This window comes from Polypterus senegalus, chromosome 9 (genome assembly GCF_016835505.1).
Source record: "Polypterus senegalus isolate Bchr_013 chromosome 9, ASM1683550v1, whole genome shotgun sequence".
NCBI lineage: Eukaryota > Metazoa > Chordata > Cladistia > Polypteriformes > Polypteridae > Polypterus > Polypterus senegalus.
The window spans coordinates 123,704,470-123,723,956 of NC_053162.1; the positions used below are offsets into that span (position 1 = coordinate 123,704,470).

The following is a 19,487-nucleotide window of genomic DNA, read 5'->3' on the forward strand; positions in this document are numbered from 1 at the left end:
AGTGGCAGTGTTTCTATGAACTTGTGGATTTGCCTGCAAGTATTTAGCGACAGCGTGTCTATTAACTTGTGGATTTTTCTGGAAGTATTTGGCGGCAGCGTCATGAAGTTGTTGTTGTTTTTCAATTTCTTCAATTTCATAGGGAAAAAGTATTACTCTTTGTAGCAATAAGAGTTTAGATGCTGACATTCCATTCTTGAAGTAATGGCTACTTCTAGGTCTTTCAGACTGACACAGTGCTTGGCTTGGCAGACTGGATCTTAGCATTCTTGTCCATATAGAAAAGAGAATGTCAGGTTCAAAGTCCAAGGGAGAAAGTAGCTCATCAACTTTAGATTTCAGAGAGACATTTTACAGGGTGCAAAAGATCATTTTGGTGAGTGTGAAAGCAGACAGTGCCCAGAAGTGTTCAACTGAAATTTAATTTTTAAGGAATGAGTAACCTCTCATTACTGGATTAAAATCACCTCCAGTTACGCAATCAGTGCCTTCTCATTGGCACATCAGAATTGTCATTTGTTGAATTACACTTCTTTGTTCTTGGGTGTCTGTTTCACACTTTTTGGCCTGAAAGAGTCTTTGCAATGAGTCGACTGCAAAGATGTCTGTTCTGCTCTGATTTATACCTTTGTAATCAGATGAAGTATAGGCTGATATGAAGAGTTCAGCCACTTAGTTTGGAATGTAAGTGGGGGTTGTATGCAGTTGGATGTCTGTTAAATCTGCAGTACTAACAGGCCTGGTGTGCTACTAAAACCTAGCAGAATGGGCAATGCCCACTTTGTCCCACAATACTGCTTGCCAATGATTTAAAGAACACCCTAAATCCATACTGCAATACAGTAATTAACATTCATACTGCTCAATGTATTACCAAATTTGTGAGGCTGTATAGTTTTGAATGATAAAGAAAAGTGCAGAAATAGTACACTGATATAGGATCTATGCTTATTCAGAAAAGAAATTATGCAATGTAAAACATAATTTAATTTAATCTGAGCATTTAAAATTCAAACCAAATTACAGAACATACTGATTACACACATTGTGTAATGTACAAAGATGTAATGTAGTCATATCACTCATATTAGGAATTCTAATGAAAATTATTTTTTATATGAACTTGCATATGTGTGTGTAGGTCTATGTATGTATCTAGATGTATATGCATGTACATACAAATGTGTGTATATTTATTTGTTTGTGTATTTATTCATTTTTACCTTTAATATCATTGTTACAAACACATAGTGGCTTTTATTCCAGGTAATACTGTCTTGGTTGTACTCATACTAGCCCACAGTAAGTATGTCACTGTGTCCTGTAGACATATCCAGGGTTGGTTCCTACCTAGCATCCAACACTGCAGAGGTGGGCTCTAGCACCCGTGGTCCTAAACCAAGTAATCAGGCTTGAAAATGGATAGATATCTTTGGCTATCAACTTTTGTAAAGTACTGTAGAATGGCAAGGGACTAAATCATTCGCTGAAAAGAAAAAAAAATGATAACATATGCTGGGTCTATAATGACACACAATATTTATACAGAAGATACACTTGCATGTTAGAGACAAATCTATACTTAAAAAAGACAGGCTACGTATCAATAGAAGAAAAGTAAGGATATTTACACTCGCTATTATTTTTAATCTAAATCTAAAAAAGATTTTTTGAGCCTGATGTTTAATATGTTATTGTAGTTGGTAAACTCCATGTAACTAAATTGAATCTAGCTAATGTACAAAATATGCCCCCATTTGGGACAACAGTGAACTGCTATCTAATTATCTCTTTGAATGTATCCAGGCAAACACAGTGGGTCCTCCATGCCATGTTCTGTTTCCTTTTCTGTTTACTTTACACACCAGTGATCTCATGCTGAGCAATGACCATTGTTCCATTATCATTTATTCATATAATAGCACTGTGATAGTACACTTTCTGCTGCAGAGAAGAGTCATTGCACCAATTAGATAGACTGTTAAGTTAGGTGTTTTAAGGACCACCATTTTTCACTGAACACATAAATGACCAAAGACAGAGTTCAGCTATGAGTTGTAAAAGTCTGAATATTAATTATTTATGGCTTTGGGGAAGGAGGTTGAATTAATCCTATAAAATACTCCAACCAACTTTTTACAAAGTTAGTGTCATGGTGAATCAAAGGCTATCTTGGTAGCATCAGGTGCAAGGCAGGAACTAACCTAGGGTGGGGTAATAGTCCATTGTAGATCCCAGACAGCGTCAATTTAGATTTTCCAGTTAACCTAAGTTGCATGTCTTTGAGATTGTGGGGGAAAGCCAATATCTGAAGAAAATCATATAAATGAGCAAATCCCACAATGACTGGATGTGGAATATCAAGCCAAAATGTTGGATATTTAAAATAGCAGCTATAACCTCTGTGCCACCCAGGTGGAAATACTGATGGAATACATAGTGTAACATGGGCCCTGGGGGCACTTCTGAGTGCCTCCCTAATCTGCAGTAAAAACTGTCAATATTCACAGCTTTATCAAATATAATGCCAAAGTCACAAGGGATGGATGATTAGAGGGAGACAACAGAAATAACAAATAATAAAAAGCAAAAAAGAAAGTACTAGCTCCTCAAGTGGATCTCTCTACATAGGCTTGAATCATCTACCGAAGCCGTACTACCACAAGCATCAAACACCATCCTGATCACCATCCATGCTGTCTTCTTCTTCATTCTGTCCACACTACTTCCCAGACAGTCCAATCGATGGCCCAATTTACCTCTGTACTCCAAGCTTAACGGGTTTCCAACAATTGCCTTTATGCTCTATTTTATTTTTAGGGTCAACTTTGGATCTACCTTTGAGATCAGGATTGCTCTCTGAAAGTCCTGGAGTCATTCCTAAAGTGCTTGCTTTATTGGCCTCAGATATTCCAGTTAATAATTAAACACTGGGCACCCTCAGTGTCTGCAAGGTGTCCTTTTTAACAAGTAACAGAAGTTAACCCAAACCAAGTAAGGGAAGGCTTGAGTTCTTTCAGACTACACTTTAAGCCATCCTACATGGCCTACTTCCCCTTGATGGCTGCTTATCTAAATTTGAATTTTCTGAAGCCCTTCAGTTATCAATGTGAGAGACCCTTTTAACATTAAGAAGGCAGTTCTTAATTGGTCCATCTTTGCCCACTGCTAATTCTTTCTCTGGCACATCCCTACCAGCTCATTACAATAACATGAATTCAAATCCATAATCAATAATCAATTATTTCTCCTCTATAAATGGAGTTTGTTGAGGACAGGGGCATTATATTGTCCTTCTTCTATATTATGATCTCATTTTTGATCACCTTTAGTTACATGGCCTTGTTTACTCAGCTCTCTGAACTTAAAATGAAAACTTCAACAGGCTGCCAAACAACCACGGAAGTTTATGTACAGTATAACAAGTGTGCGGCTGGGTAATAATGAAGGAGCAGGAGGAAGAAGAGGAGGAGGTTGGGAGCATACACTGATTACAGCTCATTGCTGCACCCACCACATGACAAAACCCCTGGATTGGGATCCGAGTGCAACTGTGCAATGAGTGACACCTCAGTACTACACTAAACAGTGTGGACACTAAAAATATTTCACCTGATAATAGTCCCATTTTGAAAGGGGCTCTAGCCTTCAGTTAATCAAGTGTGATGGTTGGCTGATGCCCTTGCTCATCAGGAGGCTGTCATAGTGGAAGGGCTGGGGAGCAGATGCATAAAAGCTACTATCTGCCTACGGATGCTAGATAGCAGACCCTGGGTTGCAGCGGCACCTAGGATTCCCACAGGGCTCAATGGAAGTTGGAGTTTGGCACAGCCATGTTGGGTTCTGGGGACCCTGCCAGGGGGAGTTGCAAAAGCTGGAAAGCCTGACTTTGGGCTTTAACCAAACCTGGGAGCAATTCCAGACCTCGCTAACGAGCCACCTGGAGCACTCCCAGGTACAGCATAAAGGGATCAGCCCATTCCAGAGTTGGGAGGAGGAAGAGGACAAAGCTTGCCAGAGGAGTGGTGGAGGTGGATGGAGCGATGAAGAGAAAGAAGAAAATAAAGTGCTATGCTTATTATACTGTGCTTAGTGTTGTAGGGGGAATGAAGGAAAAGTGTGTTGCTGTAGAGTCTGTTGTGTTGGGTGTTGAGGAGCTGGTTTGCTCCCAAGTGGTCACATAAAGACTTTAGTTTCTTTGAAATAGCACAAAACCACTCCAGGTTTTCTTTTATCCCAGATACCAGATTGATTTGTGAGTAAAAATGTTACAAAACTATAGAGAATCATAGTATAAGCATGGCCTTTAGATGCTGGCTAATGTTTGAAAGGGCTATTTGGGAAGTCAAATCTTTTAATTAAACATTCAAGGTAAATTTGATTATTTTTTAAAGAAAAAATTATTAACAGCTTCCGAAATAATGTATTTTTCACAATGTAAATCTCTTGTTGGATTAATCATTGCAGTATAATTTTGAGAATGTTTTTCATGTTAAACATTGTGACAGATAGGGGGCGTTGTCGTCCTCTTTAACCCTCAGACCAGACGCCAGACACCAGATAAAAGTCCAAATATTGAATTTATTATAATAATGTGCACAAAGCACCCTACACTCCACAATACTTATACAATAACCAATCAATATACTAACAATAAATCCTCCACTCTCTCAGACACACTGCCACCCTTCCTCCCGACTCAGCTCATCTGTCTAGGATTTCCCATAGTCCTTTATAGTCCATGACCCGGAAGTGCTTCTGAACCCTCAGTCCATGAGACTTCCTAGCACTTCTGGGTCAGATCAAAAATCTTCTTTTTCATCCCGGAAGTACGTCATTTCCTCTGTCCCTGTGACCAGGACATACTTCCGGGTTATAGGGCAAATAAAAGTCTCTGAGCTTCCCTGCAACAACAACAACAACAACAACATTTATTTATATAGCACATTTTCATACAAACAGTAGCTCAAAGTGCTTTACATATGCCCCCATGGTATCCAGCAGGGCTGTGAAGGAAAACTCCAATGTCCGTGGTGCCCTGCTGGAATTCGGGGCACCTCCATGCTGTCGGAAGTACTCCATCTAGCGGCGTGGGGGTATTGGTATTGAACGGGATGAATGGCGGCCATATCTCACAACATGATTAACATTAAACTTTCAATTTAAGAGCCCATGTTTCTCTAATTCTCCCCAAATCAAATTTAAATGGATTAAACTTGTGCTATCATAATAGTTGTTAAAGTCATGCAGTGAAGGTTTAAGAAGTTTAAACATCTTACCATAGCATGTCTATTCAAGAATCTAGGCACCAAGAATTTAACCACATGGACAGAAGAATGAGCAGTATGGTAATATATACTCATCTCAAACAGGTTTGGAAACATACTAAGCCATTTTAGCCCATTTGGAAGTCCGCTTTCATCTGTCTTTTGTGATGTATTTTGTTTATTGTCAATTTTCCCTACATTTGGTTTCTCTTCATTTTGTTCTGAGGTCTTTGTCAGTTAGAATCTTCAGGTGGTATCTTAACTAAATTAGAAGTAACCCGAGTATCAACTGTATGTAAGACTCTTGCTTGCCAAAGCAAGTCCCAGTGACATTAGTCTACTGTAATGACTGTGTTCTTCAGCTCCCTTTTTGTGGTTCCCTTTGTGTTAAGATTAGAGGTGTTTTGACCATTCTAGCTTGTTGAAATTTCTGGCTCTTGTCTTTGCAGTTTATTTGACTTATTTAGTGCTTTTATGTTTTACTTCTATTTTATTTTGCTAATTAAAGTACTACATTAAGCAAGTTTTTTTTGGCTTTACATTTGTGAGTAAATCATAACAGAGCCATGACACTTCTGTGTTCTCAGTAAGAACAGTACTCTAGCATATTTCCCTCTATCCAGGGACTTACCGGCTTCTTGGTATCTTGATATATTAGCTAAGGGATGTTACATCTAACGGAATACTACATTTCCACATGGTTTGCTGAAGAAGCATTCTCTTCACCATTGTAAAAAAAATTTACAAGGGTGGTGTTTATACCCAATGTGATCATTTCTTAGTTTATTCATGCTTGTCATAAGATAAATGTGTGTGCGTGTGTGTGTGTGTTGTTAAATGTTTAATTTATTAGTCGTTTTATTACAACCCATTTTTGCCAGCGAGTCAATTCTCTATGTTTTAATGTTATTGAATAGTACTTTTTAATATTCTGTTTTGGAAGGAGAAGTGGTGCAGTCGTAACACTTCCTGTGTGAAATGTACATGTTTTTGACATGGTTTCTGACTTTCTATTTTAATAAATTCTTCCTATATTATAAACGTAAACTCTTGTTTGCCTGCCGCACTTGCTCTGGACATTTCTCATTATGACTGCTGATGTCCCCAGATAAAGGAAGGTGACCTTGGTGTTGGGTCCGGGGCATGACAATACATTTCAGTATTATGGATAAATAAGAAGATTCCAGCAAAATCACCAGTGTGAAATTAACACTTAAATATATATGGAAACACTGTTACTTTAACACCGTAAAATTCAATGTATTACTGGTCACTGTGCTATGATAAATGTAAGGCTGGAAGCAACTTTCAAAAGAATGAAGTCTGAAACAGGACCTACATAGCCACACAAACATAGTGATAAATTGAACTATGGCAAAAGAGAGAATGGCCTAACTGTATGGAAACAGGGAGGCCCTTCAAGCTCCACACAAAGGGCATACTTGCTTGTGATCACACCACAGTCCAAGCTCTGAGCCAACAGCAGTACTCTCTTGAGAACCCCCCTTTAAAAACATGTTTTTGCTGCATGAAAATATGACAGAGCCAAGGTTAATTCCTCCCCTGTTATTCATATCCACATTTTCCATTAAGTAAAAAATAATTAATCTTCAAAACTCAAATTAAGCTGCTCTTTTCCAGTTTGCTATTGCTCCAGGCTCCCATTTGTACCTAGTTATTATACAATATAAGAAATGATGTGTATTCATTACTCTCAGCACAAGTTTTCTTGTTATTTTATTTTCCAGCTTGTTATATTATGATTTGTTAGGAACAAAAAATATGCATTAGCCAGAAACCTGCAAGCAAGTTGGAGTTGAGACAATGCACTCTAAATATAAAGTCATTTATATACACTTAATAAACTTGGCTAATTTAATTCAGGGTTGCAGGGAGGTGAAGTCTATTTGAGCTGTGTCAAGAGAAAAATATGGAAGTGCCAGTCCATGACAGAGTAAACTCGCTCATATACAGTATGATAAATATAGACAGACCATACATTCTAACCTGCGGAGAACTAAAACAGAAGAACTTACCCAGACATGCAGACAACATGTAAAGTTCACACAGGCAGTGAAAGGACCACAATTCAAGCACAGTCACCTGATCCATGTCTGAACAGTAGCTTCTATTGCACCATGACTCCTCCCTAAATGTAATATTTAAAAGTAATATTCAATTAAAAAAGATACAAAGAAATAATTATATTAATACAACATGTCTGTATACATACTCCGTGTCTCCGGTTTCCTCCCATAATCCAAAGACATGCAGGTTAGGTGCATTGGCAATCCTAAATTGTCCCTAGTGTGTGCTTGGTGTGTGGGTGTGTGAGTGCACCCTGTGGTGGGCTGGCGCCCCGCCCAGGGTTTGTTTCCTGCCATGCGCCCTATATTGGCTGGGACTGGCTCCAGCAGACCCCCATGACCCGGTAGTTAGGATATAGTGGGTTGGATAATGGATGGATGGATGGATGGATGTATACATAATTTAATTCCAATAACAATATTCTTAAAACATCTGTCACTGATAGTGTGTATTGCTACAGGAGCTTAAATAGTGACAGTGTAGTAATGCAAACCAATTCTGCTTCTGTACATTAGAGGGGCTTTATTTATAGTATGCACCATTTCAAGAAGAGATCTGTCCACCACTGTCTGCAGGACTTGTAACCTTACAATCCATCTGACATGTACTGTAGAAATTATATCTAAATCTCTATGGAAAACAAAGATGATGTCATTTTTTTCCGTTAAACTAAATATTCTCACTGTTCTTGTAGTGTATAATTAGCCTATGTGTCTTTTTGCTATCATAGTATCAAGGTCGTTCATGATCATGGTGCACAGTGGTGAAAGACTAGTTTGAAGACAACTAACAGAAAAAAAGATTGCAAACAATAAACTGAAGGCTAGACAGGTTGGACAGATGAAATCACAAGTGTGAGTACAGCTCATACACCTTGAGCCTGGCAAATGCCAGCCAGAATATCTACAAAATGTAGCACAGCTCTTTCTTAAGTAATTCAGCATGAATGGGCATGACTACAAAGACACATAATTTATTACCAAAGTGGATAGACTAAATACAGATGACATTTATTGGTAAATCAATATTTGCAGAGTGTTTAAGGAAAAATTACATTGCCCTGGCATCCCCTAACTCTAACCCATTAGGTTTGTTTCCCACTTTATACATGATGAACATTATATGGGTATCCAGAAACCCTTTTATGTAATAAGCATATTCAGAAAATAAATAGATGGAAGGATGGATGGCTTTGAAAATAAATTTGCTACCAGACAAATTAAAAAGGCTTTTATTAAATTAAACCACAAAAACAAGAAAAATACCTATGTTTAGTCGCTGTTGAAGGTGAGTAACCCACAGATTATTACGGAGGTTTGTAGGACACTAAATGTCAAGTGACACATAGTTTGCAAATAAAGCAGGGAGCTACTTAGATACTTCGATCCTTATTTTCATCTGGATGGGTTCACTATCTAATGTGAATAGGCCAACAGTTGTTTTGATCAGTCCTTTGCTATGATGGTCCAGCTAGGACTGAAGTCTTTCTATAGTCTGTCTGGTCATCTCATTGGACATTTTCCAACTGAGCACATTAAGTTGTAGGGCCACCAGAATGCCACTTATTATGTATATCTGTCATCAGACATGAATACCACATGTCCTGCCCATGTGTATTTCCATTTTAATGCTAATGTGATGTCGTCTATGAAGACAGTTATGTGTCAAATTTCCTCATTTTCAATACAATCACTCAGCAATACTTGCAATACTTCCATCTCTCCATTATACACTGTGTAGTTCGAATCTTCTCAGCATCCATTTTGCATAGATTTCATACCTCATATATCATTGACACTAACATCATCGCATTGAATGCTCTTGTTTTGGTGTTTTTCATCTCTTCTAATATTAGATTTATGCAGATGAAAGTAAACTATACTGCAGTTCTTCTGCGTAGTATTTCTATATTGCAAAACATAACAAGGAGAAAAGGTAAATTCACAGCAATCAGAGTGCAGGTATGAAGCACTTTTGTTTTAAACCCATGACCAAAAAAAGAGGGTAGCAAGCAATCTTGGGTTGAAGGTGCGACTTTTGAACAATCCAACAAAATGGACAAGATTGAAATAACTACTTGTTCACTTCTACTTATTCACACATTGTTCTGGTAATTACAGACAGAAACAAACTTTTAATCATTCATGACATTCTTTTCTCTTTGTTGAGAAAATGCCATCTAACGATAATCAATACCCTAAAAGTGATTCGGCTATGACCCTCTTGTTGTGAGGAAACACAGAATCCTAGTTTGAAATTTATCAAGTATATCGGTAAATGTGTTTAGATAGTTCAACAGCCATTGAACTAGTTAGCAAAAGATGGACTACAGTATTCCGAACACTGAATCCTGTTTTGAATCTGTAGTTACTGATCAATACCTACTTTATCCTCATGATAAAAATGTCTGCCGAGTAAGCGTTATTATACTGTTTTTCTCTACATGTATTTAAACATACAGAATTAGCTGTTATTCAAGCAGTAAAATCAACCACATACTGTATAAAACTTTCAGTACATCATTTAGTGTTGTGGTTAATTTTTATCATTACAAGCTCTTTGAATTTTTCCCCTATCTATTATCAATAAGCAAAAATAAATATTTTTGTACACTTTATATATTTGAGCAAGTCATTACCATATTGTCTGGAGGTAATAAGACAGCTTTTGTTCAGATGTGTTCCACAGACTTGGTGTATTTCTAGCACTGCATAAATGCTGACTCTGTTCTTAAAGGTCTCATGAAGTAACATCTATCTTATTAGTTCTATTTATTTCAGTTTAGAACCAACTGCAGTAAAGTATCAAAATATGGTTAATTTATTTTCCAGTGATAACTTTTATTTAAATGAGTTCATAGAAATGAAAATCAAACATTTCATGATACAGGAGTATCAAACTGTCTGATCACAGTAAATTTGTGAAATGCTACATTTATAATTTTCAGTTTAATGAAACAGGAATATTCAAACACAGTAGAGTATGTATATTGTGGATATAGGCTTCCAGTGGTTTGGTTCAATAGACTTCCTCTAATCCCTAGGAACAGTCATTTATACTGTCTTGAGGTGGCAATTTATGTTTGTTTTTATTGAATAAGGTTTTTCTTGCTTTGGCTTTAGCAGATAATTTGTCATACAGCAAAACAAAAGATATATGCAGCACCTATTAATCTACTTAGATATACTATGAAAATAATGCATGTATTTGTGTAATCTATGTATTCATTCACCCATCCGTCAGATTCTTGAATTAACTTAATTCATTTCATGATTATAGGAGGAAGTCAGGATGGATTGCCAGGTCATCATAGGGCATTCTCATTTACAGTAGGCCAATTTCTGGTCACCTAAACTACAAATCATGGAATGTGGGAGAAATATCTGAACACCTGACAGAAAACCCTAACAGAAATGATGGGGGGATAGGTGCGTGATTGGGGAATACTGAACCCAGAATCATGGAGTTATGCAAAACAAGATTTATAATTCTGTCTGGGGGGCACTTTAAAACCTTTTCTTATAACATCCTACACCAGGGATGTCAAACTCAGATCTTGGAGGACCACAGTGGCTATAGATTTTAGTTCCAGCCATTTATTGGATTAGTAATCAATTACTGCTGCCAATAGAACTGACTACTTTTGTTTTAATTTGAATTGACTAGCTTTTTAAGGTTCATTAACCGCATTTTTTGTTTTTCCTTAACTAGCATCTATAAACAATAATGAGATAAAAAGCAAGCCAACAGATAACCAGCTAATTCAATCACATTTGTGCCTTTCAGTCCATCATATACTGTATTATCTGTTTCAATAAAATATTTGAAAAGGTAAAAGTGAAGATCTGAGAAATACTGAGAAATTATACACTTCATGTCTACATTTTGTCAATAATTACTAAAACATGGAAAATTTTTCTTTTTTAACGATGTGTTTACATAAATCGTTTTAGACACGGAACACACACGAAATGCATGTGTTCCAAATAACGATATAGTATTTATAAAAGGTGTGATTTTGCTTGACTTCTCACTCCATACAACTCTAAGCAACTGACACGCAGGTAAACAGACTTGAGCTGAGAAAACTGTGCACTAGTGGGGGATGTGATAGCAGGCTGCTTGCTGTTTGCTGCATATCAACACATTTAAAGGACAAAAGACGCTGACGGAGAGATGAGAAGCGATTTAAGGTTGGACGGATCTACCAAGTTTTTTTGTAGGCTCTGGTAATTCTAGTGTTAGCAACATGGCTTGGCTTTTAAGTAAGAATTTGGATGTACTACTCGTACAAATGGTGGCCAATAAGGTACTGGGTATAAGACAGCCAAACTGGATACTTCATATTTTAAAACTTTTTAGCTTGTTAAACAAAAAATAATTCTTGGATCTTGCATAATCAAATCAATTAATATTAAGACAAAACATGTATATTTCATTAGCAGTAGTAATTGCTTAGTAATGAGTTATGAATGTTATTAATTAATAATGTTAAGATTTGACCTTCAGCTTGTTACTCGTTACTATTGGTTACTATATCTTCAATTAAATGGATTTTTAAATTGAATTGAAGATATACTGCAGTCATTGCAGACCCAAGCTTCAGCCCATCTCAACTACCTTTTTAGATGAGTGGTAAACCTGAGTGATGTCATAGTGTGAGCACAGTGGATCTACGGGTACCTTACATCTACAATATCTAAACATGTAAGGGACTTTCAGAAATGTAAACTGGAATATATCAGTTATATTTCCTATACTCAGCTGCTAGCACTGTGATCATTAGCACCAAAGCAGCTTTCTCACAACCTATTAGAGGAGAAGCTTGTCTGAGCATTAAAAGGGCAAAGAATCCAGAGCCAGAATAAAAGTAAGATGGAAAGTATTCACAACAGGCCAACCTCCATATAATGAGGAATTTTTGATCGCTTTTTAAGTTGAAAGAACTGTCACATCTCATGGCAAGTTACAGTGAGTTCAGATGCTGTGGCATTTTTGTTATTGCAGCAAACCGGTTTAAACCTCCTATTTCAGATGGTTTCGGGTTTCATCTGATGTGATCAGACAGAGTGGAAAAAGTAGGAGAGGGCCTGAAGACTTGGGTGAATGAAAACGTCTCACTGAATTTGCCCATGTTACTGCCTATGAGGCTGTCGCATTACTCTATTTATGTTTTTTTAAACTCGGCAAGAGAAACAATTCACTCTGATATCAAGACTTTAACTATAAGTTATTCTGAACAAACATCTAAGGGCATGTTCCTTTTGTGGACACAACAAGCTGGACCTGCTATATTCAAATGTTTATGTGGACAGGTCTGACCATCTTATTGCCACCTACAAGCCAGCTATTGACAGCAGTAGCTCTCCAGTATCCAAGCCAGAAATTCTTACGTGTGTTTGGTGTTTTTTGTTTGTTATGTTTTGTTTTATGTTTATATATACTATACAGTATAGTATACTGTATACTACTAGCATAGCTGAAATACCCGGCGTTGCCCGGGAGGAAAATAAAGTGTTTTTTTTAATTGTTTGAGAAAAATATAATTTATAAAACACAACTTTAAAAATAAAAATAAATTAACAAACAATGAAAACTCACTAACGTGCTTGTCTTGCAGTCTTGTATGTATGTTATCATCCAGTTGACACTCGGAACCGGCCAACTCTATTTACTTTCAAAAGCAATAGGGGCGCGGTGGTGCTCAAACATAAAGAATGTTGGCAGTCACTTCCAGTTCGCCCTCTGGTGGTCATTCTAAGTGTCAACTGGATGATAACATGCATACAAGACCGCAAGATCGAACCCAGTGCAGATATTATAGCAAGCCAAATTTACATTTAGAGATATCTCTAAATTAACTTCAGAAATCTTAAAATGCAATTTACTTTTTAAATTATGTGAAATTTGCATTGCGATATCTTAAAATAAGTTCCTTTACTATATCTGCAATACATTATGAGACATCTTAAACGCATTTCAAAATATCCCAAAAACATTTTCAAATATATCAAAATACAATAACTACATGTGCATTTCAAGATATCTCAAAATTATATCCTGTAAAACTGCCTATTCATTCAATGGGACTTCCTGTTTATTATAAGACATCCTAAAATCTATTTCAGACATCTTGAAATGAGCAAGAAGTGATTTTGAGATATCTTGAAATGCATTTCAGATATCTGAAAATAGACAGAAAGCTGTTTCGATATCTAGAAATGTATTTCAGACATCTTAAATTGCATTGTATTGTAGAAATGCTATTGAGGTATCTTGAAATAATTTAGTGTCTTTTTAAAGATATCTTAAAATGTATTTTTAATATCATGAAATACAATTTGTGCTATCTTGAAATACATTCTAAGATATCTGAAATGGAGCAGAGACTCATTTTAATATATAATGAAATACATTTGAAATATCTAAAAATGTATTTTAAATATCTCAGACAACAGCGAATTTCAAGATAGCATATATTCTTTTTAGGATAGCTTAATTATATTTTGAGGTATCTTAAAATAACCTCCTGCTTATTTTAAGATAGCTCAGATTCATTCAAAGGATAGATATCAGAAGCTGTGCATTGCATAACATATAGGTAGGTGAAAAAGACACAATGTATCATGTCACTTACTACAGACATGGCAACCATAAGCAATATGGCCAAGGCCATCACAAAATGGCAATGACCCTTGAAAACAAAACATAAAATGCCATTGCCAGAATTATGATAATAACATAAACAAATGTAAAAACATATTTTAAATTGTGCTAAAAGGAAACAGACAGTATCCTAGATTGCCAAAAGCTAGTTTCTTGACAAGATGTACTATACTGTAAAGATAATACATTAGTCGTGTTGCATTAGGTTTCATGGTTTCTTTTCATTTTGTATATGGTGGAAAACTATGAGTTAGTGGTAAACATGTTGATTTTATTCTTTAAAAAATGATTTACTTTAACATTCCCAATAAATAAATCAGCAATTGTCACAAAAAAATGTCCAGTTAAAAGACATTGCTTAATATTATTACATATTTGCAGACATCATTACCTATGGTAGTTTACAAGAGCAAGTTACATTGCAAGATCTCAAGCATACACTTTTTATTAAAACCACAGGCAGTTAACTTTCTTAGTCATTGTGGCTTAAAGTGTAGGGTTATTAAGAGGCATTTATGTTAAAAAGAACACTAAAAGTATAACATGTTCAACAGTAAATGCAAAATGTACATCAGATTGCCTGTTTGCAATAGCTTTTTTTACATAAAACCAGAAGAGATTCAACACCATTGCAATCAACACAAGCCAAATTTGTCACATCTGTGCTGTAAAAATAAATGTAAGAGGCATTTAAGGATTTTTAATATTTTGGAAAAGAAGATTACGGTTTTTTGTGTACTTCAATCTCCCCATCCCTAAAACAGGTTATGAAATGATTCTGTCTGTTTTTCAGTTTTGGATGTCTGCTGTCTCAACAACAATGCCAATTCCCTGTGGAGCATTTATGCCAGTCTTCATTCTAGGTAAGAAGTAATTTATCCTGATACAGAAGCATGTGAATATCCTCAGCTCCTTTCAGCGCAGTAACAGTGTTTGACAGCTCTCGGAAAATCACTTCCATTGAAATGTCAAAACTCCTTAACAACTTTTTTGTTGTGTTCTTCAGTTGAGTAAACTATTACAGAAAGAGAGGGGAAAATAAGGTACATTATTCTGTACTAGTTTTGTGTTTTTTGTTTAATTTTAGAAGTGTTTCTTTGTTTAATATTACATATGTGATAATCTCACATCACCATTTTGTGTTCTGAAAGTCTCTCTGTTGTTGGCAATCCCAGTTGCTACTTCATAATGTCCAGAAGTTGCAACATTTAATGTAATCACAGTGATAACTTCCTGTTACCCAAGATTCTGGATATTGTAGTGAATCTTTGCTGTATAGCTAGTTCAAATCAGATTAAGTATTTTTAGAAGATATTTTTGGTTTGTGAATTGGGTTTTGCTGATTGTTTTATCTGATTTCTAGGCAACGATAGTAGACTTTTTTTTATAATGTTTTTCTTCCCACTTTTCTCAAGAAACTGGTGTGCTTCTTTTTTCTTGACCTTGCTTTTTCCAACATTGGCAGATCAAATATAGTCAATTTCAATGGAGAATTAAAAAAAATAAAAAGACACACCCTCATACTTTGTATATACAATTGCTAAAAAAATATTAGGAACACTATATTAATAATGGGTAAGGTCTCCTTTTGCTCTCTAAACAGCCTCAATACTTCATGGCATGGTTTCCACAAGATGCTGGAAACATTCTTTTGAAATTCTGCTCCAGGTTTTGCATGAGAGTATCGTACAATTCCTGCAGATTTATCATCTGCATATTCATGCTGTGAATCTCCTGTTCTACCACATCCCAAAGTTATTCTACTGAATTCAGAACCAGGGACTGGGAAGGAAATTGCGAACCTGAACTCACTGCCATGTTCCTGAAACCAGCTTGAGACAAATTTTGCTTTGCGATATGGTGCATTATCATACTGGAAGTAGCCATAAGAAAATGTGTAAGTTGTGGCAATGAAGGGATAAGCATGGCCAACAACAACACTCAGATTAGCCATGGTATTCAAGCAATGATTGATTGGTATTAACACGCCTAAAGTGTGCTAAGAAAACATTCCCACACTACTGCACCACCACCCTCAGCCTGGACTGTTGACACAAGGCAGGTTGAGAACATGGATTTATATTTTTGAGACAAAATAGCGACAGTACTATAAGTGTGCCTCTGAAGAAATCAATATTCATCAGACCAGGATACATTTTAAAGTCTTCAGTTGTCCAGTTTTGGTAAGCCTGTGTCCACTGCAACCTCAATTTTCTGTTCTTGGCTGACAGGAGTGGAAGCTGACACGATCTGCTATTGTAGCCCATTTGCCTCAAGGTTCCGTCTGTTGAGTTCTATTCTTTGATCACTACAGATATACAGAGTGGTTAACTAAGTGACCTAGCATTTCTGTCATCTGGGACCAGCCTCACCATTTGTCCTGACACTGCATTTCCGCCTGCAGAGCTGAATATTTTTCATTTTTTGCACCATTCTGAGTAAATTCCAGAGACTGCTGTTTATGAAAATCCCAGGAGATAAGCAGTTAAGGTAATATCAAAACAACAACAACAACAACATTTATTTATATAGCACATTTTCATACAAACAGCAGCTCAAAGTGCTTTACATAATAAAGAATAGAAAAATAAAAGACACAATAAGAAAAACAAAATAAATCAACATTAATTAACATCGAATAAGAGTAAGGTCCAATGGCCAGGGGGGACAGAAAAACCAAAAAAAAAACTCCAGATGGCTGGAGAAAAAAAATAAAGTCTGTAGGGATTCCAGACCATGAGACCGCCCAGTCCCCTCTGGGCATTCTACCTAACATAAATGAGACAGTCCTCTTTGGATTTAGGGTTCTCACGGAAGGACTTGATGATGATGGTCACGTAGACTTCTGCCTTTTAATCCATCCATCATTGTTGGAGCAAAACAAGCCTGTCTGATGCCAAAAATCGTACCATGGTCAAAATCACTGAGATTTCATTTTTCCCCATTCTGGTGTTTGATGTGAACACTAGATGAAGTTTCAGACCATGAATCTGTATATTGTTATGCATGATTGACTGATTAGCTAATTGCATGGATAAGCAGGTATAAAGTTGTTGTTAATAATTTTCTGATGGACTGTATATAAAGTGAGAGTATTCTAACAGCCACACTTGACTCAGACTAATATGAAGCTTACTATGAATATTTATAAAAGAGATAATGAACAGAAGGACTAAGCAAAGTACAAAATACACAGATAAAAAATTAAACTGCTGTTCTCTAAGCCTACCCATGATATCTATGTCACTTTGATGTCTTGTTCACTTGCCTATCATTCCTCTCTCCCTTTCAATCTCTTTTAACCCTGTCAACTCTTCCTCCAACCCGCTGAGCACTTGTTCCAACTCATCTCCAATATCTGAACTTAATGGCTACCTGTCTTTGATGCCTACATAAGGGTTATTTCTAGGGTGAGCTCTGGAGCTACTTCAGGAATTAGAAAATATATTCAAAGTACTAGGACATTCTTTCCAAGTACCCTCTGACAACCTTGGACATCCTTTAAACCCTCAACTCCTGAACTCCATCTCTCATCCAAAGTGTTTTGACAAGGTAAAGGGACTTAGCAGGCCATAAGACACAAGGAAAAAGATCAAGAGATGACAACAAGAGATGCCAGAAATATTCAGATAAAGTCAAGGTCAAATCAGAAAGTCAAAAGATCTTTTCACCAAAACTCAATACTTAAACCCAGTTCCCTAGAAAGGCTTGCACACCAGCCACCATGCTCACCATAAGATTTTTTTAATTAGCCTAAAACTGGGAGGCAGACAATAGGAGGATGGTGAATCATATGCTAGAATGTTGTCAACATTATCTGCTGCTGTTAAGAATGTCAGTAACTGTATTTTTTCCTGTTTTAACCGGGTTTTCATTTTAATTTTGTACTTGTTATTGAATTTAATTGTTATGTAGGGAATTTACTGTGATATGGACTTTTTCAGTGCCCATTACCTTGCTGTAAATGGCCTAAATGGTGTAAGGGGGCTAAACACTAGAAGTCATGCTCCTTGACAATTTAATTGCAGTTGGGGCTTCAGATTATAGCAACAGAAGCTGTTTTCAACAAAATGAAAGTGCCTCTGAACAGATGATTTGTAAACATTAACAACATATTAATATTAATTAAATATCTCCACACACTGAGGAGAGGCAAGACACATGACAGCCCGCATGGAATTTGTTAAAAGACACCTGAAGGACTCTGAGATGGTGATAAATAAGATTCTCTGGTCTGATGAGACCAAGATAGAACTTTTTGGCCTTAATTCTAAGAGGTATGTATGGAGACCCTCAGCCGGAAAAGGGTGGAGTGCCCTCTCAGGGTTGGGGGCGAGATCCTGCCCCAAGTGGAGGAGTTTAAGTATCTCGGGTTCTTGTTCACGAGTGAGGGAAGAATGGATCGTGAGATTGACAGGCGGATCGGTGTGGTGTCCGCAGTGATGCGGGCTCTGCATCGGTCTGTCGTGGTGAAAAAAGAGCTGAGCCATAAGGCAAAGCTCTCAATTTACCAGTCGATCTACGTTCCTACCCTCACCTATGGTCATGAGCTATGGGTAGTGACCGAAAGAACGAGATCACAAATACAAGCGGCTGAAATGAGTTTCCTCCGCAGGGTGTCTGGGCTTTCCCTTAAGGATAGGGTGAGGAGCTCAGTCATCCGGGAGGGGCTCAGAGTAGAGCCGCTGCTCCTCCGCATCGAGAGGAGTCAGATGAGGTGGCTCGAGCATCTGATCAGGATGCCTCCCTGGTGAGGTGTTCCGGGCACGTCCAACCGGGAGGAGGCCCCGGGGAAGACACAGGACACGCTGGAGGGACTATGTCTCCCGGCTGGCCTGGGAACGCCTTGGGATTGTCCCGGAAGAGCTGGAAGAAGTGGCTGGGGAGAGGGAAGTCTGGGCTTCTCTGCTTAAGCTGCTACCCCCGCGACCTGACCTCGGATAAGCGGAAGAGGATGGATGGATAGATGGATGGATGTGTGGAGACAACCAGGCACTGCTCATCATTTGTCCAATACAGTCCCCACAGTGAAGCATGGCGGTGGCAGCATCATGCTGTGGGGGTGTTTTTCAGCTGCAGGGACAGGACGACTGGTTGCAATCGAGGGAAAGATGAATGCGGCCAAGTACAGGGATATCCTGGACAAAAACCTTCTCCAGAGTGCTAAGGACCTCACACTGGGCCGAAGGTTTACCTTCCAACAAGACAATGACCCTAAGCACACCGCTAAAATAACGAAGGAGTGGCTTCACAACAACTCTGTGACTGTTCTTGAATGGCCCAGCCAGAGCCCTGACTTAAACCCAATTGAGCATCTCTGGAGAGACCTAAAATGGCTGTCCACCAACGTTTACCATCCAACCTGACAGAACTGGAGAGGATCTGCAAGGAGGAATGGCAGAGGATCCCCAAATCCAGGTGTGAAAAACTTGTTTCATCTTTCCCAAGAAGACTCATGGCTGTATT

At 37.5% G+C, this 19,487-nt stretch overlaps 1 protein-coding gene across 3 annotated transcripts in view; it reads left to right on the plus strand.

Annotated features, from left to right (window-relative positions):
* Nucleotides 1–19,487, plus strand: part of clcn1b (chloride channel, voltage-sensitive 1b) — a 240,811-nt gene that overhangs the window by 196,699 nt on the left and 24,625 nt on the right. For all 3 annotated transcript variants that reach the window (XM_039763728.1, XM_039763727.1, XM_039763730.1), the window contains exon 13: nt 14,815–14,884. In XM_039763728.1, the coding sequence (XP_039619662.1) occupies nt 14,815–14,884 (70 nt within the window). The remainder of the gene's footprint in view (nt 1–14,814; nt 14,885–19,487) is intronic.